General features: G+C 39.6%; 1 protein-coding gene across 2 annotated transcripts in view; it reads right to left on the reverse strand.

The window, feature by feature from the left end:
• Positions 1–5,499: 5,499 nt before the first annotated feature.
• Positions 5,500–22,411, reverse strand: part of LOC135238257 (uncharacterized) — a 55,119-nt gene continuing 38,207 nt past the window's right edge. The window contains exons 1-9 of one of the 2 annotated variants that reach the window (XM_064306028.1): positions 18,419–18,779; positions 17,890–17,938; positions 16,235–16,258; positions 13,402–14,610; positions 11,736–11,927; positions 9,484–10,692; positions 8,153–8,365; positions 6,345–7,463; positions 5,500–6,045 (exon numbers count right to left, since the gene is read on the reverse strand). In XM_064306028.1, coding sequence (XP_064162098.1) covers positions 6,017–6,045; positions 6,345–7,463; positions 8,153–8,365; positions 9,484–10,692; positions 11,736–11,927; positions 13,402–14,610; positions 16,235–16,258; positions 17,890–17,935 — 4,041 coding nt within the window. In that variant the 5' untranslated portion in view covers positions 17,936–17,938; positions 18,419–18,779 and the 3' untranslated portion in view covers positions 5,500–6,016. Of the gene's footprint in view, positions 6,046–6,344; positions 7,464–8,152; positions 8,366–9,483; positions 10,693–11,735; positions 11,928–13,401; positions 14,611–16,234; positions 16,259–17,889; positions 17,939–18,418; positions 18,780–22,411 lie in introns of those variants that run through there. The other variant, XM_064306033.1, reaches the window with a different exon arrangement.

The following is a 22,411-nucleotide window of genomic DNA, read 5'->3' on the forward strand; positions in this document are numbered from 1 at the left end:
TCACAGTTGGCTTTCCAACTGATCCCAAAGGCACTGGGTGAGGTTGAGGTCAGGGCTCTGTGCAGGCCGGTCAAGTTCTTCCACTCAAAATCCATTTCGATATAGACCTCGCAGTTATTTACCAACACAATTAGCATGAAAAGAGTTACAATCAGTCTGTTACTATATTATCATTGGGGTCCAAAGTTTTGCCCCGAGGATGTCTCACCCATTATTCTTTCTTCCAGTGGCAGCAAGTTCAATATCACTATTCATTATCACAATAATTTGTTAGACTGCATTATGATTTTTTTCCTTTATATAATAAATCACTACTGATGATATATGATATACCTGTATATGATATACCTATAAATCTGGCCTTTCAGAATTGACTGCTTCATAACCCAGAGGAATACTACATGGATTTACGATTTGCCTATCCCAGAAGAGCTTCTACTGTGGCAAAGAAAAACAAAAAAAAAAACACGAGAATGGAATCAGGAATTGGGGAGATTGTGGACGTACACTGTGTAAAAGCACTTCCCCGGGAACGCAGACTTCAAACGTTACAACAGATGCCATGAATGTCACAACCCATGAACACAGACCTCTGCTTCTGTGTAAATATGACCACTATAAACCACAAGCATTTGTGCAAGAATACTGCACAGAATGTACTGATGATGAGACAGATTATGCAAAACTTAACATTAAACTTAACGTTTAACTTAACATTTGCATGTAAAACATTACGAGCAAGTTTGTGTCAAATTGAACAGACATTCTGGACCCAGAATATAAATCACACAGGAATAGTGATACACAAAGAAGGTTCTAGAGATCTCTCGTCTGGAATTAGTTTTTTAAATGATTTTTGATGATATCTAATGTTCTCTTGATTACAAAAAACAAAGTAGCTCAGTTACCCCAGCCAATCTCTTGCTTACGGTGTTCATAGCCAGAGATTTCTTGATTTTGTAGGAATTTCTTAACAAAAATTATGGTATTGAAGATAAAGATAACAAACGAGAGAGTCAGGAGCTCCTTTATATAATTTAATAATACGACCAGTTGGGAAGAGGTACAAGTACAGTCTTCAAAGATATTAAGTCTAAATTCATTCAGTCGTCATATGGAAAACTTCCAATTATAGGCAAGTGTAGGTTATGGAGTCCATTCTAAGACTGACCATGGGGGCCAGTTAAACAGAAATAGAGGTTCTTTAATCCTTTAATGTACTTAATTAATGCAGCTGCTGTCCATATCCTTTTACTTGCATTCCAACAAATACATTGTATGAGGTGAAATAGTATATTTGATACATTGGCTATTAAGTGTAAACATCCAGCACTTAGTTAACTAAATTTATCAAGTCATTACATTTTATATAATTGGTTATATAATTCTTCACGTAAGTCAAAATTTTAACAATTTCCTTCAATTTGCATTTACGTTTTAATCCTGAAAAATTTCTTTATGTTCCCATATTAATGCAGAAAAACTGGTTCACCTGCTTATGCTATAGCCAACACAAAAAAAAGCGGCTCTTTAGTTTCATAACCCCCAAGTCGCCAAACACAGGTTCAGGCAGGTGTCTTCACTGTGTGTTTCCTGGCAACACTTTACACTCTTTCCCACTGACCCCTTTTTCTTGGCCTCTCTTGTTCCTGTTGACATCATGCACTGTTTACTTTTACGAATGTCAGTCTGCATTAATTGTCATGCTATTACACTGCATGTTCTTTTTTTGTAGTTGTTAAAGCGCCACATCCTAACTTTGAAACATACAGTTGGTAATTGTGGGTAATTTAATATTATTTTGGAACAATGCATTATGATCTTCGTGTTCTCGCAGTCAACCATATTGCATACATTTTGCATTTTGAAATAGCAATACTAGACACTGTAGTTAAACAACAGTCATTATTACAGCTATATTTAAACACAAACACCATTTTATTTCAGGCACAAGTTTATTTCTATCACAGTGTGGGAGCAAATTAAACATAAACCAGCTTTTCCCATTAAAGGAGTATGAAAGAATGCAAACCTTCCTCCGCTTTATTTACATACACCTTTTTAACATGGAAATACAACACAACTTAAAAACTGCCTGTTATCATAAAATCGTTATAACCTGGCCATAAATCATTGAAATGTAAATATTTTTCACAGTGCTTGCCTCTCAGCGCTACCTCATAATATAGCCTGTTAAGTGGAGTTCAGTTCTACGCCTCTCACTTTAAACCACCAGCAAAAGAGAAACTCCAAAATCGGACATTTTCTATGAACAGAAGTATTTATTAAATTAGTCTGTTAATAGTGAAGTGAGTTGAGTCATATATTTCATAACCAAGTATATTAATAGCAGCTAAGTATTGAATTGGTACAGAATGTCAAAACTGAAAGTCCGTGCAAAGATGTGAGTTGAATTAAAATGCCACACCCTTCAATGCATCTGATGAGCAGGACGAATTTGCAGGCAGGGGACATAAAGTCATTCATCTGAGCAGGACCCACACATACAGCATCTAATGAGAGAGAGAGGAGGGAGAGGGAGAGGGAGGGAGAAAGAGAGAGAGAGAGCGCTACAATGTCCGCACACATACACTATATGACCCAAATAAAATGAGATGTTGGATGTCCACATATTTTTGGCTATGTACTCTTTGTATGGAAGTAGCACACCCCATTCAAATCATCCTTAATGCAGGAATAACCATTTCTGTGCACATTCTGAATCAATCCTCACCCTTTGAATAAAAGAAAAATAAAATTTCTGAAGCATCAATCAGATGGAGGTCACATGCCAAAAAAAAAAAAAATGACATAAAACATAAAACACAAAAGCCCAGTTTGAGCATTTGCTTATTTTTGAGCTACTCATTGAGAAGATCTGCACAATTTTCACATGCTGGTTTATTGCTCAACACCTTTACTTATTCTACTATATTTTAGTAGAACTAAGTACAGTCTGCAGTAGAGACTTGTGATTGCATTTGCATGGTCTTTTCAGACACACAAACCCCATGGAAATGGAGGTGCTCTTTGACTTCATATTATATTAAGATTCGCCCCTGGAAAATTGGAACATGAAATATTCCACACAAAATAGCTGACTCAGGAAGAAATTGTATCAAATAAAATAAGAACGTTAACTAAGAAAGTCCAAGAATGCCAGCAGCACTGTGGATTACAAGAGAGCAGATAGCAGAGAGAGATGGATGGGTGTCGCCTCCATTTAAAAGTGCAAATCCTGGCCCCGCGGGTGTCGTCAGTTATCTGCAATAAAAGACACACTCGACTGCCAGAGCAACATGCTTCACCACGTGAGGTGGAGGGAGAACACTTTACCATATCAAGCCAACACACAAAAGGACACAACGGACATAACGCAGGCTTCTGGTGTGGCAGAGAGTGGATCCCACTTCCTTATTTTTCAGCTTATTTTTTCAAACCAAAAAAAAAACAGTATGATGAACAATCATTTACCACTGATGTTTTTTTTCAGTTAGGTACATCCTGCCGTGTCTACCCGGTCTGCCTGCTCTTACCTGAACCCCCGGGAGAAATGAACTGTGATGTAGTTGAGAGGGATGTCTGCCTCTGGGTTCTGAGTCACATCCTTTATGGGGACGATGCAGGGATGCACATTCTCGTGCACATTCTCATACACATCCTCCGGCTCCTCCTGCATCAAACATGCATGGGGGGTCTTTATGCCTCATGGTGTTAAACAGACCGCAAGCTGAAGGAACCCTCCCCACAAAGCCTGCATGAAAGCTGTATTCAAACTAGGGCTGGGCAATAAACCTTACTTTGAATTCACACACTGGTACGCACTTTTGCAATACAGTATTTTCATGTTTTTCATCCAATGAATATCAAAAATTGATAAAAAGAATTTGTGACGAACTTAAGGTGAATTGTCTGTTTTGACTGAAGTTATATCAAGTAACAACTGAGGTAATGGTTGCTTTTACCTTAAGTTTTTTTTCCTTCATTCAAGGCTTTTTATGGGACATACAATACAACAGGCATCTGAAAAATTGATAGGCAGCAGTGTGGTGACCCCTTGTGGCAGAACTTGGAAGTGTTTCTTTACTGGAATGTCTGTCTTCTTTGTGGATCTCGCCTGAAACGTCTCTTTAAGTATCTCAAGAAACATTGTGTACGTTGATGATGATGAGGCTGTCCAAAACAGTAATTTCGGTGGAAATGAGAAACGACATGAGAAAACTTGAGTTAACATCATCCTTTGACTGAGGCTGATCCTGTTTCTGATTCACTGTGGCCACTAAAATCCTCAAGCACTTTCAAAAAGAGTAGGGATGTTTACCCTAGTATCCTGGTCTAATTCCCACAGATGTGGTTTCCTAAATATTGCCACCTATTCATCTCCTAAACATTTTGTCCAATACACAGAACAGCTGTTTGCAGGTAATGCATTAGCGCCTTAGGAAGTGAGATGAGCCAATATGGGGCAAAATGACCTGTTCTCATCATCAAATATTTCTATGTTCTAATGTTTTTCAACACCCAAGATAAGAATGTGTAACTCAAGTGTTATAGGGCCAGCTTACTTGCTGCAACGCAACACTGTGCTCTCTCTAGCCCCCTTGTGGATTCCCTGTGCAGTACAGCTACCTGAACCCGTTGGCTGAGTGCAGATGACTGTCTGCACACAAAAAAGCAGAAGTAGATTGGAAAGGAAGGGTTAGAAAAGCAAGGACTGCTTCCGTTACAGAGCTTCAGCCATGACCACCCATCAGCAGTAAAAACTCATTAACGTTCCCAAAGATGAAAACGTCTTAGAAAATAAGGTGAATATTAGTTTGACTTACATATGACTACAGAATAACCTCAGGTCTGTCTGAATATAAGCTGCAAATCAACCAGGTGAAGATTTAAGTGTTTTTTTTTTTTTCTTCTTTTTTTGTAATGTTAGAAAAATAAAAGGTTGCTCCTTATCAGCAGGTTTTAATAAATTTGGAGCAAGAGACCATTAGTGATTGGTGATCATTATCAAGACATTTTCAGAATGTCTTAACCAGGATGATGGGAAAGGCATAGGGGCTACTACTCTCCCGGATAGCCTGGCTATCCAGCAGCTTATCCATAAATGTGGGCCTTAACTGCATCCTAATGTGAGCGAGGGATTCTACTAAACCTTTGACAGACTGGTACGTCTTTGAGCAAAGGGATGTTGTGTAAGGTAAGTTTGATGCAACCCAAATCCCCTTTGTGAACAGAGAAAACCGATCTGCATTTGTAAAGATCTTACTTTCACCTGTTCTACCTCTGGCAACACTGCCAAATCTAGGGCCTGTATGGTGTCTGGCACTGACCCTCCTGAGAAGATACGAATTCTAAAATCCCACCTTTGAGTGGCTCAACCACTTCTGTAACTCATTCAGGTAAACGCACTACCTGCGCTTAACTCAACAAGCTAATTGGCATGTGGGGATGCAAGACAGTGTCCATCAGTCTAAAACACAAGCAACGAAGAGAGAACCACATTTTTAATGCTATTTTAATGAAATCCCAAAGCACCCTCCCGAAACAACACTTGTAGACCTACAATCTGAATATCTAAGTAAAAGCTAAATTCATTTTTAAAAATGTCACACTTAAAACTGATTATAACTGCTTATAGTATGTTCTTGTGAACCTTTTTTCCCTTTTGTCACATTTCTAGGGCTAGAAGTGATGTCCATTTTGCACAGGGAAAATTGAATGTACACACCTAATCAATTTTCGACAATATGCACTGAACCCTTTAACATAAGTTGATATGGTAACACGAAGAATTAAAGCTGACTTCTCTTTTTAAATGTAAAAATAAGAAAGGAATACAGTAGAAAAGAATAGACACTAAAGGCACCATTCCCATGTTCATTTGATTCCATAGCCACCAAAGGTAAAGCAGAGATATGGTTTCCATTCCAGCACGTCTCTTGAGTCCAGAATTCCTCAGACCTCCAACTCAACTCAAGATGAGTAAGATCAATATTCCGTTCATTAGCCGATCTCCTCAATTTTGCACACGAAATCCTGAAAATTCTGCAAAAATATTAAAATATCAACAAAACAGTTATAGATTAAATGTTGATTTGTCTATTAGAATAATTTCTGCCATGTGCAGTGAATTACGTGCTGCAAAGATGTTGTAAAGCCCACACCAATTATGTTGGCAAGTGTACTCAAAAAAAGTTACCTTTGCAAGAACAGTGCTTACTTTAAGTGTGATGCTTACTTTAAGTGTGGTGCTTACTTTCAGCATGATCCTTACTTGAAGTGTGATGCTTACTTTAAGAGTGATGCTTATTTTAAGTGTGACAGAAAACCTTTTTTTTACTTACGAGCACAAGAGGCAGGAGCTCCATAACCATTTTGTTTTGCTGTGCCCACACTGTAGACCCTGATGGGAGCAGAGGGATGCAGCACAATGTGGTGACCGTTTCCTTTCTCATAGGTGTAAGGAGCCCAAGAGTATTCTGTTCCTTGGACTTGCTGCCACTTGAAGGATGGACGCTTGTTATCAAATTGCACTTCGTTAATGTCCTTGGTCTTGGCAACAATAAGGGCATAGTTATTCAAGCCGTCCATATCTTCTAGGACGTTGGCCTGACAGAACTTATCAGTGGGTACAATATTCATGATAAAGGGGTCAAATACAGAGCCATCACTAAATCTGCCACCATTGCAGTAGTAGAGGACTTGAATGGGCTGTGTGGAAGAGATGACTAATGGTGTATTCTTACCCATTGGAAGCGCTTTCCACTGACCAGCACTGAGATTAATGACCTGAGATTTGGCACCAAACTGGTAAGTGACATCAGTGGGCTTGGAAGTAAAGATATACACAGAGTCCTCCAGGACCTGATACTCTAGAGGTGGGATAATGTAGGATGTGCCCCAATGATTTACAGGTAACAGCTGTTTTAAGGTGTGCTGGCATTTGGAGTTTATCAAATCACAAGCATGTCCTGAGATGACGCCTATAGGCTTGTCTGACACCACTCTTGACCCAGTGCAGTCTTCATCGGACTGCAGGTAGACAATTTCAGATGCACCAAGATTTACATTTAGTTTGTCACGTGGATTATAAGTTTTACCTCTGAAGCTAACAGTACAGCTCAAATCTACAGATACTGAAGAGGCATCCGGTCCACTGAAGACAGCTAATTGTTTTTTGTATCCTCTTGCTGGTGGAGTGAAGACATAATAGTCTCGGCCCCATTCACTCACTGGGTACTCCAGTGATAGGTCAACTGAATTCATCACCTGACTCTCGGGCGTAATGGTGATGACCTTGTTGGTCTGAACATCTGTCGTTTTCGGATATTTGCCAGCACCATGAATTTCAATTTCAGGGGTCCCTTTTTCCACCGTCACAGATTTTGAACCTTGCGTGTCCACCTCTTTGTTCACTGGATACTTGTAGATAGTCACAACCACATTTGTTTGAGTTTTCTTTCCTGAAAACAAGCAGAAGCCATATCAGAAAGCATTTTCTCTTTCCACATAAATTGCTTGTTGGACATTATCTTGTTGCAAAGGAATTTCCAAGAATTTAGCTTACACAAATGACCTAGTTCTCAGTTAAATTAGGACAGGTGATGTCTCTGTCAAGGTGAGAAACATTCACTTCTACGATTACTCCACAGATGGTTTGCAAGGATCATTTTTAAAAATGTTCTTAACAGATATATTACACTAAGACTGTTATTAGCTATATTAAGTCAGAAAATCTGCTGAATTCTTGAGTGCCTCCGCAAACGGCAGAGAAAAAACCTCAGACTTAGACTCACTGATCTCCATAATCTTGTTGAACCATTCAATGAATGTGTGCTATTTAACAAAATTGACATTGTGGGGGAAACCCAGCATCTGATGATAGTGTTGTGGAATTTCAATGCCTAAACTAATCAACATCATCTTATTCACCACAACAAGAACTTAAGTCCATAAAATTATGACTTTCATTTTCTGCAAAAAATGTACACTGAGATGTTTCGGCAAAGGCATTCACATGTACTATGTGCATCATGTTCCCCACAATTACCAAAATGGCTGCTCACGAAATTTCCAAGATTTCAGAAGATGTCATTTTTATCATGAATAAACATTGAAAGCAGGAGGATTTATTTTCATGCATGTAACATACCTTCTCCTGCATATGCATGTGCAGTAATGCCTTTTTCCACACATTCATTATGGCCCTCTATGACTTTACACTCCTCTCCAGCTTTGCACTGAGATTTCTGGCAATCGACAAAACCTGTTGAAGGGTTGCACTCGCAGAGTTGTGTGCAGGCAGAATCCTCCCAGAAGCGTTTCTCAGGGAGATAGGACTTACCCTTGTAGGTGCAGGTCAATACTGTAAAAACAGACAACACAATGCTCAAAAATTATTTGAACTCAGGGTGGGAGAAAAGGGGCGGATGACCCAGAAATGTTTTTTTCTTGTGAGTAAAGATAAAACGCTTCACCAAACCTCTTAAACAAAAAAGAAACTCCTCAATAATAACTTTTTTTATGATAAAAATGCTGCTTGTCAGAGGTGTCTCTAAAACTTGCATCATGTTCAACGAATACAAAAATGGCTGCTCATGATGCAACAGGCACAGCATTAGCACCCAGGGACAGATGGGAGAGGATAAGGGGAGAGGGAGAGTTGGCACTGCTCTCATTGCATTCAACATGTAAGGCAGATAGAATTGCACATGACCCAGAACACTCACTGCACTGTCATTTAAATGCCACCCTTCTGGTCACAGATACAGGACACCCATGTGGAGGAGAGCTCAGTTCATCAAAAGCTTTGTATCCTCTGCGAAAAAGAAACTTAACAACTTTCACCTACCACTGTGGTTTAGGTGTAATTTCAGTTCAATATCTGCACTCACTGTTCTGCTATGGTGCTGTGCTGTTATGTCAATGTCGATGTGAATGTTTGCTGTCAGTGTTTGATTCAATATGTTCATATTTTCGCGCCGAATGTGAAGAATTTCTTCACTGAGAACAATAATCTATCTATCTACCCATCTATCTACCTATCTATCTAGCTAGCTAGTCTATCTAAACGAAAGAGCATAATCAAAGGAATAAACTGCCATTTTCTTGCTTTCTTTCTTTCACAGGTAAATGGGAATTAAGTCGTGTATTATCTTCTGACAATATCATTGTGAGGGGGCAGCGTGGTTGTGGTGCCAGCTGCAGGCGGAGAGATGGGGGGAGTGATTTAGCCGGCAGGCAGCCGCACCTGTGGGCAGTTATGTGATAAATTCGAACCTTCATCTGCACTGCCTGCAGTGAGACCAGGGTTCGAAAGATGTGCACGAAAACCAGAGACAGTGATGCTACCACAACAGCGACAGCTACAGCTTCAGTAACTGTGCCACTGTGCGCTGTATCAAATAAAATTGTGTGCATCTTACCACTCCGTGCCTGTGTGGTTTTGTCGGATGTATCACAGTCACTTTTATTTCTACTTACGTCCACAGGCTGCAGGAGCTCCGTAGCTGTTCTGATCCACTGTGCCAACACTATAAACCCCAATGGGGGCACGGGGACTCTTCATTGTGTGGTGACTTCTTCCTTTATCATAGGTGTAATGAGCCCAAGAGTATTCTGTTCCTTGAACTTTCTGCCACTTGAAAGATGGATGATTGTCATCAAATATCACTTTGTTAATGTCATTGGTCTTGGCAACAACAAGGGCATAGTTAGTAAAGTCCTGCATACCCTCTAAGGTGCGGGATTCACAGAACTTATCAGTTGGTTCAATGTTCATGATAAATGGGTCAAATACAGTGTTATCACTAAATTTACCACCATTGCAGTAGTAGAGGACTTGAATGGGCAGAGTGGAAGAGATGACTAACGGTGAATTCCGGTCCATTTGAATCTCTTTCCACTGACCAGAACGGAGATCTATCTCCTGAGATTTGGCACCAAATTGGTAAATGACATGAGTGGGCTTATGAGCAAAAATAAACACAGAGTCCATCAGGACCTGATACTCTAGAGGTGGGACAATGAAATATGTACCCCATCGCTCTACAGGTAACAACTGTTCGAAAGCGTGTTGACATTTGGAGTTCTTCCAAGCACAAGCATGTCCTGAGATGACCCCTACTGGCTTGTCTGACACCACTCTTGACCCAGTGCAGTCTTCATTGTTCTGATTGGACTCCAGGTAGAGAACCTCCAATCCATGAATGTAGGCATAAAGTTTTTGATTTGGCTTATAAGTTTTACCTTCAAAGGTGACAGTGCATGTCAACTCTACAGTCACTAAAGTAGTATCCTGAAAGCAAAAAACAGCAAACTCTTTTGGGTACCCCCATGCTGCTGGAGTGAAGATATAATACTCTTGGCCAAATTCGGTCACCGGGTACACCAGTGTAGTGTCAAGTGAATTTGTCTTCCGATTGGTGGAAACGATAGTGATGTACCTGTTGGATTGAATTATGACTGTTTTTGAATATTTGCCGGTGCCTATCAATTCTGTGTCAGAAGGTACCTCCACTGTTACACGCTCTCCACCTTGCATTGACAGCTCTTTCTTGAATGGAGACCTGTTGACAGTGACAACCACTTTCGTATCTGATAGATAGGAGGTGATGTAGAGCTCGTTTGTGGCCTTCTCCTTTGCATTTGCATTGAACATGTAAACAGTGATATATCTGAAGGCTGGTTCCACTATAAGGAAAGAGAAACAAAAAGAGGTGATGTCAAATTGTGTCTATTGCTTTGATGTTAATCAAAATCTTTATGCAGCACATTTGTAACTGGGCTATTGTTTGGCCTCTGTGGATTTTCATCAGTTACATCATGTTTCTTGGGAAACTCACAAATAAAGGTGCTGATTATCAGGCCTCTCATAGCTGACACATCCATCTAATTGGCATGCAACTTTATTTAGCTCACTAAACCTGTGTAACTGTGGTTTAGGTACGTCAGTAAAAGTTCATTTTCATGTGGTGTGTCCATTAAGTTCTCCAATGTCTATGTACTCAAACCCAATATACTGCAAATTGCCTCTTAGAAAGTGTCTAAACATAGCTACTTATTGTTTTACAGGCCAAACAGAGAGAAGAAAAAGTTGTGCTTAGGTTCGGATGTATGATAAACCGTTTCGTCTTTTTGTTTGTTTGCATTCTGGAATGGATGTCTTATATTTTCCTTACAGGTTCATGGCATGTCTGTCTAGAGTTTGGCAGCTATCTAGCTAGTTGGTAAGCAAGGGTAGACTGCTGTGTTCATGCAGGTTTTCTAGTACCAAGTCAGCGGCATGGTGTCCCCCAGTTATTAATAGCACAAGTGCTGCGTCTCCACTGAATTCATGAGTGACTCCGCAAACCATTGTCAAAAAATCTGTAAAACCTCAGACTCACGAATCTTCATAACCTTATGTTGAACCACTGTGTACTATTTCACAAAACTGGAATCGTGTGAGAAACCCAGCATCTAATGATATTGTTGTGGAATTTCAAGGCCATAATTAATTAACAACACCTTATTCAACACAACAAGAACTAAAGTTTATAAAACTATGACTTTCTTTCTCTGCGAAAACCATATACACTTAGATGTCATGGCAAAGGCATTTGTTATATGTGCCTCGCATTCACTGGAATTACAAAAATGGTTGATCATAAAATTTTCAAGATCTGAAAAAATATACCATTTATCATGACAACAAATGAATGCAAGGAAGATTTATTTTCATGAGCGTAACATACCTTCAGTGGGTGTTGCCACACATCTACTCACACCTGCTACAACTTTACACTCCTCCCCCACTTGGCACTGAGATTTCTGGCAGTTGACTGAACCTGTGGAAGGATTGCACTCGCAGAGCTCTGTGCAGGCAGAGTCAGCCCAGAAGGGTTTCCCAGCTGGATAGAACTTGCCCTTGTAGGCACAGGTCAGTACTGTCAAAAAAACACAACACAATGCTCACAAACGGACCCAAGATAAACTAAGGGTGGGGGGGAAAGGACAGATGCCCCAGGAATGTTTCTTTCGTGTGAGTGAAGATAAAATTGGAAAGCTTTACCCCATATTTACTACAATAAGAACAAAGCTCTTGAATTGTAACATTTTTAAATGAAAGAAGTATCGATTTGGCAGAGATACTGATTTGATTTGTATCATGTTCACTGAATACATGAATACAAAAATGGCTGCTTGTGATGTAACAGGCATAGCATTGGCATCCAGGGGCAGATGGGAGAAGATAAGGGGAGAGCAAGAGCTGGCACTGCTCTCATTGCATTTTGTATGTGTAATGTGAGCAGCAAACTCCTGTATGTGCAGAAGTGCCTAGATGGGGTGCGTGCGGGCCCATTCATTTCAGTATTTTTAAATTTATTTACAAACATAGTTCATAGTCCGGTGTCTTTCTTCTGGATTGTCCTTTAGTACAAAAATAAAGATATTTCCTTTAATATTTTTATATGCCAGGTCCTTGTTAAGGTAATTCTGGGCTCTGGTCTTATGGGGAACCTTGTGGTGGACACAGAGAGACCCTTGCCTCTAGTATACTTTAGAATAATCATTCTATAGTGACTTTAGAGGCTTTGTGCCCAACAATAAAACATTTGTGACATTTGATAAAAACTGAACTCCTTAAAGCTGACTAAACCTGCAGAAGGGTCGCACTCGCAGAGCTCTGTGCAGCCAGAGCCCCCCCAGAATGGCTTTCCAGGAGCATGGTACTGACCATTGTGGGTGCAGGTCAGGGCTGAAAAAAGGTAAGGACTTGCATGTCCAACCTCACCTCCTCCTCTTCCAGTACCGCAGCATTACTGAGCCAATTCTTGTACGTGGTGCCATCTGTTTTTTTCTCAATATGCTAACAGCCTCCAATTGGAATAAACTGTTCACGATCGCATTAACAGTTAGCAAAATCATTGGTCTTCCCATTCCCAACCTATCTAATCTCATTTCCACACCCACAGCATATAAGGCAGATAGAATTGCACATGACCCAGAACACTCACTGCACTGTCACTTAAATGCCACCCCTCTGGCACAGATACAGGACACCCATGTGGAGGAGAGCTCACTTGAGAAAAAGCTTTGTATTCTCTGCGAAACAGAAACTTAAAAACTCTCACCTACCACTGTGGTTTAGATGTAACTTCAGTTCAATATCTGCACTCACTGTTCTGCTATGGTGCTGTGTTGTTTTATCAATGTCGATGTGAATGTTTGCTGTTAGTGTATGATTCAATATGTTCATTTTTTGGCACCAAATGTGAAGGTGAACAGGGCAATAATCTATCTAATTATCTATCTGACAAAAAGGGCACAATCAAAGGAAATAACTGTCTTTCTCCAGTCCTCTTTTATAGGCAAAAAGGAAGTTATACATTATCTACAACATCATTTATTTCTACTTACATCCACAGGCTGCAGGAGCTCCGTAGCTGTTCTGATCCACTGTGCCAACACTATAAACCCCAATGGGGGCACGGGGACTCTTCATTGTGTGGTGACTTCTTCCTTTATCATAGGTGTAATGAGCCCAAGAGAATTCTGTTCCTTCAACTTGCAGCCACTTGAAGGTTGGACGCTTGTCATCGAATTGCACTTCCTTAATGTCCTTGGTCTTGGCAACGATAAGGGCATAGTTAGTAAAGCCCTCCATACCCTCTAAGGTGTGGAATTCACAGAACTTATCAATTGGTAAGATATTCATGATAAAGGGGTCAAATACAGTGTTATCACTAAATTTACCACCAGTGCAGTAGTAGAGGACTTGAACAGGCTGAGTGGAAGAGATGATCAATGGTGAACTCCTGTCCATTAGAATCTCTTTCCTCTGACCACCATTGAGATCAATGTTCTCAGATTTGGCACCAAGTTTGTAAGTGACACGAGTGGGCTTATAAGCAAAAATAAACACAGAGTCCATCAGGACCTGATACTCTAGGGGTGGGACAATGAAGTATGAACCCCATCGCTCTACAGGTAACAGCTGTTCGAAAACGTGCTGACATTTGGAGTTCTTCCAAGCACAAGCATGTCCTGAGATGACACCTACAGGCTTGTCTGACACCACACTTGACCCAGTGCAGTCTTCATTGTCCCCATTGGACTCCAGGTAGAGAACCTCAGATGCATAAATGTGGGTAGTAAGTTTTTCGTTTGGCTTATAAGTTTTACCTTCAAAGGTAACAGTGCACTTCAACTCTACAGTCACAAAAGTAGAATCCTGCAAGGCAAAAACAGCAAACTCTTTTGGGTATCCCCTGGCTGCTGGAGTGAAGATATAATACTCCTGGCCCCATTCTGTCACCGGGTACACCAGTGAAGTGTCAAGTGAATTTGTCTTCCGATTGGTGGACACAATGGTGATGAACTTGTTGGACTGAATCATGACTGTTTTTGAATATTTGCCGGTGCCTATCAATTCTGTGTCAGAAGGTACCTCCACTGTTACACGCTCTCCACCTTGCATTGACAGCTCTTTCTTGAATGGAGACCTGTTGACAGTGACAACCACGTTCGTATCTGAGAGATAGGATGTGATGTAGAGCTCATTTTTGGCTGTCTCTTTTGCATTTGCATTGAACATGAAAACAGTCATATATTTGAAGGATGGTTCCGCTAAAAGAAAAGAGAAACAAAAAGAGGTGATGTCAAATTATGTCCATTGCTTTGATGATAATCAAAATCTTCATGCAGAGCATTTGTAAGTGGGCTACTGTTTGGCCTCTGTGGAACTTCATCAGTTGCATCATGTTTCTTGGGAAACTCACATATAAAGGTGCTGATTTTTAGACCTCTCATACCTGACACATCCATCTAATTGGCATTCAACTTTATTTAACTCACTCATGTAGATACCTGTGTAACTGTGATTTAGTTATGTCAGTAAAAGTTCATTTTCATGTGGTGTGTCCATTAAGTTCTCCAATGTCTATGTACTCAAACCCAATATACTGCAAATTGCCTCTTAGAAAGTGTCTAAACACAGCTACTTGTGTCTGTCAACATGGATGTTACTCAAATTTAGTTAACTAAATATACAGTTGAGCAGATTTATCAGCTTTAATGTGCATTTCCCACTTTTAAGATAAGGCAAGCATTTTTAAAAATTAATTTCGAGTGATTGCTAGCTTGGCAAGTATTTTTAATATATGGTCAGTACAAGGAAATGTAAAGCCTGTTTGTTGCGTCCCAACTAACTTTTTAAACTTTAGCCAGGCAATCCATAAACCTGCAAGAAAACCTCCTTTCCGGAAAGCAACCACAAAACTAAACAGTTTTTCTTCAGGGATGCAAACTTGTCACCTTTCGGCGAAAATCGCCGTTTAGAATCCAAAATAGGTCATTTGTGTGATTCCTGTAGGTCCAATGAGTTTTCGAAATTTGGGGGGGGGGGGGGGTCTGCAAGGACAGAGTATAGACTGCATAAAAATTTTTGAAATTTTACAAAAACCCATTGACTCTCCATGGGTCTTGAAAAAACGTTTTTACGCCCGTTGCTGGGCGCTGTGCCAGAAATTTCATCCCCCCTATATATATATATATATATATATATATATATATATATATATATATATATAATATATAGTGTATATATATATATATATATACACATATAAAATGGAACAATTCACTAAAATTCACTGTTTGACATGTAGACATTTTAAACTTTCTACAGTGACTATTTAGCTCATTAGGCATATGTGTATGCATGTTTAAGTTAAAACCATAATGAATCGGTGACCTGTTGCGATTTTGTTTTTTCATATGCTGCATTCCTTACTTTCATATAGTTGATTCACTTGAAACATAGCTCACTGATCGGTGGTAGCTCCCAACTGCTGCTGATCATATTTGATGCAACTGAATGTATAAGAATAAAACCATCCTGCTCCATCTGACGTTATTCTCACAGAGAAAAAATTTGCCTCAAGGACCCATAATTTCACTTTTTTCATTTTACATTCAATTTTGAATAAATGCAATAACTACAATAACAAACCTTCTTACAGTTCCCATCAAGAGTTTTGGGTAGACTTGGATCGTCAATGTGCATGTACTGTAATCCCATTAGTGAAGAATGCAATACAAGTCTTCAGTCTTCAGAAAAAACATTCTGCATTTATGTTCCCACATATACATTACACATGCATGCACAGCTATAAGGACTAGTTAGGCAGTATTCCCCAACTTTATTTCTCCAAACGCATGAAAGGAGTGTGTGAAGTGTGTCATAACATACCTTGTGTAGAACATTCATGTATCCCTGGAAAGCAAAATTTTTAAAAAAAATGTTAAATGTTATCATAACGATTATTAGTGCAAATTCAGTTTGGCCCTGTATACATTTTAGAAAAAAGTGGAATAGATGAGTGATTATCTACCCTGTAGCTTACTTTTTATTTATTTATCTATGGACAGTCTGTGACAACCCCAACATTTAATATCCAAAACATATTTGTTTTGGATTCAAATACTTTTCTGTGCTCTATTGATCTTGCCTGGTGTAATTGAGTCTGCCAATATGACCGCAAGGTGAGGTTTGTACTTTTTGAGAGTATTTCATTGGTTCCAATACACTAGACAAGATCAGTACCGCATAGAAAAGTATTTGAATCCAAAACAAATACTTATTTGACCCAGTTCTGCTGGTTATGAATCCATCCCCCAGGATTAATAATTAATTATGTCTACCACTTATATACAAAGAGATTTATTTAACCAAATAATTCAAAATTGTACATTCAAAAAAAACAAGAAATTTTACAGGGGAATGTGAAACTGAAGTTTAATAGAAGTTGGGCGATGCCACAAGACAATGGCCCAAAACACATGAGTAAATGAAAAATAGAATAGTTTAAACAGAAAAAAAATCATGTTTTGGAATGTCCAAGTCACAGTCCTGACTTTGACCCAATTCAGATGTTGTGGCATGACTTGGGGGCGACATAGCTCAGGAGGTAAGAGCGATTGTCTGGCAGTCGGAAGGTTGCCGGTTCAAACCTCGCTCTGGGCGTGTCGAAGTGTCCTTGAGCAAGACACCTAACCCCTAACTGCTCTGGCGAATGAGAGGCATCAATTGTAAAGCGCTTTGGATAAAAGCGCTATATAAATGCAGTCCATTTACCATTTTACCTGAAGAGGGCTGATTGTGTGAGAAACTCAAAAAATGTCAATGAACGGAAACAGATTTGTAAGGAGGAATGGTCTAAAATTCCTCCTAACCATTGTGCAAGTCTGATCGGCAGCTATAGAAAACATTTGGTGGAGGTTATTGCAGCTAAAGAGGTCCTGCCAGTTTCTAGATACAAGGGCTCACATACTTTGTCCACCCTGTATGATGAATCTTTACACCATGTGTTCAATAAAAACATGAACAGTGAAATTGATTGTGTGTTATTAGTTTAAGCAGAATTTGTTTGCTTTTCAGTCAGACCACATTTAAGGAGTAATTAATGCAGAAATCCAGGTAATTCCAAAGTGTTCGCAAACTTTTTCTTTCACCTGTATCTATCTTATCTTATTAGCTTGCCAGATAGTATTAACTATTTAGAGAGATTGCTAGCTAGCATGCTAGTCGGACAGAGAGAAAGATTGCTATGACTATATCTCTAACTAGCTAAGGACATAGCAGTAAATTGTAATTATCAGTGTCATGATATAACTGTAAAAACTAAATTATACTGTAGGCTATATGGCAAATATATGTCTTTGATACACTGTGTAATGCCATTATTTCTATCCAAAAATGTGTAGCTGCACAAGACCACAAAGATGACACAATAGGAAGCTCTTGCCCCTCCCTCAGCCTGGTAATCTCGAGCACCCATCAACCGAATTGCTCGCTGTGTGAACAACAAGTAAATGTACACTGTTTAATAAGAGATTGTTACTTACCAGCAAACACTGCCAATAGAACAAATATCCACATATTGTTTGCCATTTTCTATGAATAAAAGAAGATTAGTAAATGCATGCCATCGGTATCTGTCCCAAATTACTGTGCTTGCTTGATGTGAAGTATCTTGATGAACAGAGAGCTTCTTGATCTTAACTCGATATTCGGTGTAGAACGTCCAGTCCACACTGTATATATTGTATGTTATAGCCTTACTGTAGGGTTTTAGTGTGTTCTTTAAATGCACAACAAGTTCACAGTGCAGGATTTGCATGATTAGTATCATAGTCATTTCATGCCAAGTACTTCTGCATATCATAATGTAAAACTGTCATTTCATTTTTTCTAATGCCATGTCCAAAGCAGATAAGTCAGAAAAAATAAATACGTCTGCAAGTGAAGTTAATGCTATTGATAATATATAAGGTAAAAATGTACATATTTCCAGCAATTATTATTTTATTATTTTTAAACATTTACATAAACACATTTGATCAGGCTCCATGACTCATCATGACCACCACTCACCTGGCCTTCCCTGCTTTTCACTCTTGTTCCTCACCTGGGCAAAGCATTCTTTAAATATCCAAACCCAAACTGTGTATTGTCCCCTCCTTCCTTCCCTCCTACTCCCCTCCTACTAATCAGTAAAAAACATCACCTGTCTCTATTAATGATGTCACCTATCTCTATGCCTGCTAATCACAATTCACCATGAACACCCCTTACAGAAAAAAAACAAAAGAAAAAAAAACACATGACATTTCCATGTGGAATAAACTACATGTAATGATCACACGTTAAAATCACACAGGCAATATGGTAAATGTGGATTTGTGACCTTATCATGGTTTAATGGGTTAAATCCATGTTAATTCTCATGTGAATCCCATGTAATAAACATGTGAAAAGCCATGTGATTACATGTGAAATCCATATAAACACCCATGTGATTACATGTGAAATACATAAAAACACCCATGTGATTACATGTGAAATCCATATAAACACCCTTGTGATTACATGTGAAATACATATGAACACCCTTGTGATTACATGTGAAATACATGTGAGACCCGTATTAAATCCAACATCTTATAAACACGTGAGCCCACATAAACTATCACAATCTTAAACCCCTTCTGCCTCCATATGTACGCCCCAAGTAACATGACATTGCATAATGACGAGAATTCAACCCAACAATGCTCACCATTTTCCCAACTAAATTGTACCTTGTGCTCTGATTACCAACAGACTAGATAGTATCTAACGCCATATCAAGCCAGGAAATATCCAGTGTTTCTGCCTCCACTACATGACCTGGCAGGCTGTTCCACATATTGACTACTCTCTGTGTGAAAAACATCTTCCAAATCAGAATTTCCCTTCTACTAATTTCGATCTCATTCTACTAACAGAACTCAATCTGAAGAATCGCCTGTCTTTCACTTTGTTAATCCCGTTTGTGAAATAAAACGCCTCAATCAAGTCACCCCATAGTCTCCTTTTACTAAATGTGAAGATATAAACATTTCTAGTCCTCATAGCTTTTATCTTTCATATCAGGAATCAATTTGGTTGCCCTCCTTTGGACCTTTTCAAGAGCCTCTTTCTTGTAGTACGGCCCCCAGAACTGCAAACAATGCTCCTAGTGTGGTCTAAAAAATGTATTGTCTTGTGGGAAGGCTTTATACAAGATGTTGGAGCATTGCTGCAGGGATTTGCTTTCATTCAGCCAGAAGAGCATTAGTGAGGTTGGGCACTGATTGGGCAATTAGGCCTGGCTCGCAGTTGGCTTTCCAACTGATCCCAAAGGCACTGGGTGAGGTTGAGGTCAGGGCTCTGTGCAGGCCAGTCAAGTTCTTCCACTCCGTTCTCTAAAAATCCATTTCGATATATAGACCTCGCAGTTATTTACCAACACAATTAGCATGAAAACAGTTACAATCAGTTTGTTACTATATTATCATTGGAGTCCAAAGTTTTGCCCCGAGGATGTCTCACCCATTATTCTTTCTTCTAGTGGCAGCAAGTTTAATATCACTAGTCATTATCACAATAATTTGTTAGACTGCATTATGATTTTTTTCCCTTATATAATAAATCACTACTAATGTACACTGCAGCCAGTTACCTCTTTACATGTTCAGCAAGAGCAGGTAAATAGAAATGTAGCAAATCACAAATAAATTACTGACTTCTTCGCTGTACACTGCTAAAGAACATTCACTTGCTTAAAAGACACTCTTACCCAGGGTGACATTTAAACAGCTGGATTTTTTTTTTTTTTTTTTTTTTTTTGTACAGGGTACAGAAACAGATATGGAGAGGTCCGTATCTCCTGGCTCTAGTCAGACAGAGGCAGTTATCCAGCTAGCCCACTTAGCCTGTTTCATTATGCAGGCCCCAAGTCTATATTAGATGCATCTCTTGTCTGTACATGTAAACCAAGAGAACTGTTTGTCGTGGGTATATAATGCTTGAAAACTGACTACTGAATGCAGCACACCCACACCTAGTCCTGCACATGCCTGTAATTACCACAAATTTCAGAGCACCACCACTGAATAATTAAGCAAAATATTTCTGGCACCACCCATGTCTGGCATAGTAGCCTATGTCCACTAATTCTGACCATGACTGGCATATTTGGCCTGTTGGCAGGGATGTAGTGGTTCCATCAAACAACAACTACACTGATCCCTCTAATCAATTGTCCTAACATTTTTATGGTTTTAGAAAATTACATTCTGCTGCACATTTCTCCCTTAACGCTATCATCTGAAAATTAAAAGTAGTTTTAAGGGTATAGTATGTGCATAATTTAATTTCCTTTAAAAATGGCACAGATACACATTATGTGTCCTGGTATACCTATAGATCTGGCCTTTCAGAATTACTGCTTCAGAGCACTACTACATGGATTTACCCCAGAAGCTTCCCCAGAGCTTTCCCAGAGCTTCCACTGTGGCAAAAAAATAAAAAAAAGACAAACACAAGAATGGAATCAGGAATTGGGGGAATTGTGGACGTACACTGTGTAAAAGCACTTCCCCGAGAACGCAGACTTGAAACGTTACAACACATGATGCCATGAATGTCACAACCCATGAACCCAGACCTCAATCAATCAAATTCAATCAATCAATCAAATTTTATTTATATAGCATATTTTACAACAGGGTTGGGGCAAGAGCCCCGTCGGCAGCGTGGGGAAGAGGGTGGAAACGGCAATTAGGGAATTTGCAATATAGCAGACAGTGAGTAAAGTGCCAGTGGTATGTATTGGGGGGACCTCGCCAGGAGTAGAATATGGCTGCATATCTACTAGGACAGGGATGGAGAGCCCATGCAGTCATGAGGGGTAGACAACCATACCCGCCTATCAAGAGCCAGCCCATGTAAAGTCGGGTGATTGACAGGTGACAGTAAGGAAAGGATTGCCACCTACAAAGCTCTATGACTACAGGCTTCTCGCACCCTGTCTCCAGACTACAACTGATTGTAAGCCTGAGCATAGAGGTGCGTTTTTAATCTAGATTTAAATATTCAGACTGTGTCTGACTCCTTCATAAATTTTGGAAGCTGGTTCCACAGTAGTGGGGCCCTGTAGGAGAAAGCCCTACCACCTTTTAGGTTCTTGGAAATTCTTGGGACTACCAAGTAGCCTGCGTCTTGAGATCGGAATGACCTTGTGGGCTTATAAGGTAGGAGCAGGTTCTATATGTACACAGGTGCACGTCCATGCAGAGCTTTAAAAGTCAGGAGCAAAACCTTGAAGTCTATCCTATGCTTAATGGGTAGCCAGTGAAGCGACGCGAGTACTGGTGTAATGTGCTCATACTTCTTCGTTCTGGTCAAGATACGAGCAGCTGCATTCTGCACAAGCTGGAGACTCTTTAACGAGTTATTAGGGCAGCCAGAAAGTAGGGCATTACAGTAGTCTAACCTAGACGTAATAAACGCATGGATCAATTTTTCAGCATCCCCAACTCACATGAAATGTCTAATTTTATCAATGTTGCGCAGCTGAAAGAAGGCAATTCTGGATATGTTTTTTATATGGGTGTCAAAAGATAGATCAGGATCAATGGTGACACCAAGGTCTTTAACGACCATATTAGGTTCAGCCAAACTACCATCACAGTTTAAGGTGAGAGTAGACAATTTCTCCCTTAATATTTTGGGACCTAAAACCAACATTTCAGTCTTGTCTGAATTTAGGAGCAGAAAATTTGAAAGCATCCAAACCTTGATATCTACAATACAGGCCTCTAACCGTGAAAGCGGCAGTGCTTTGCCAGGTTTCATTGAAATATAAATCTGGGTATCGTCCGCATAACAGTGGAACTCTACGCCCGGATAATATTGCCAAGTGGTAGCATATATAGCGAGAAGAGTACTGGTCCTAGTACTGATCCTTGTGGAATACCGTATTTCATTATTGAGGAGCTGGACTCATCTTCTTTTAATTTGACAAACTGTTTCCTGTCACATAGGTATGATCCAAACCATGCG

The sequence above is a fragment of the Anguilla rostrata genome, chromosome 1, assembly GCF_018555375.3.
Source record: "Anguilla rostrata isolate EN2019 chromosome 1, ASM1855537v3, whole genome shotgun sequence".
NCBI lineage: Eukaryota > Metazoa > Chordata > Actinopteri > Anguilliformes > Anguillidae > Anguilla > Anguilla rostrata.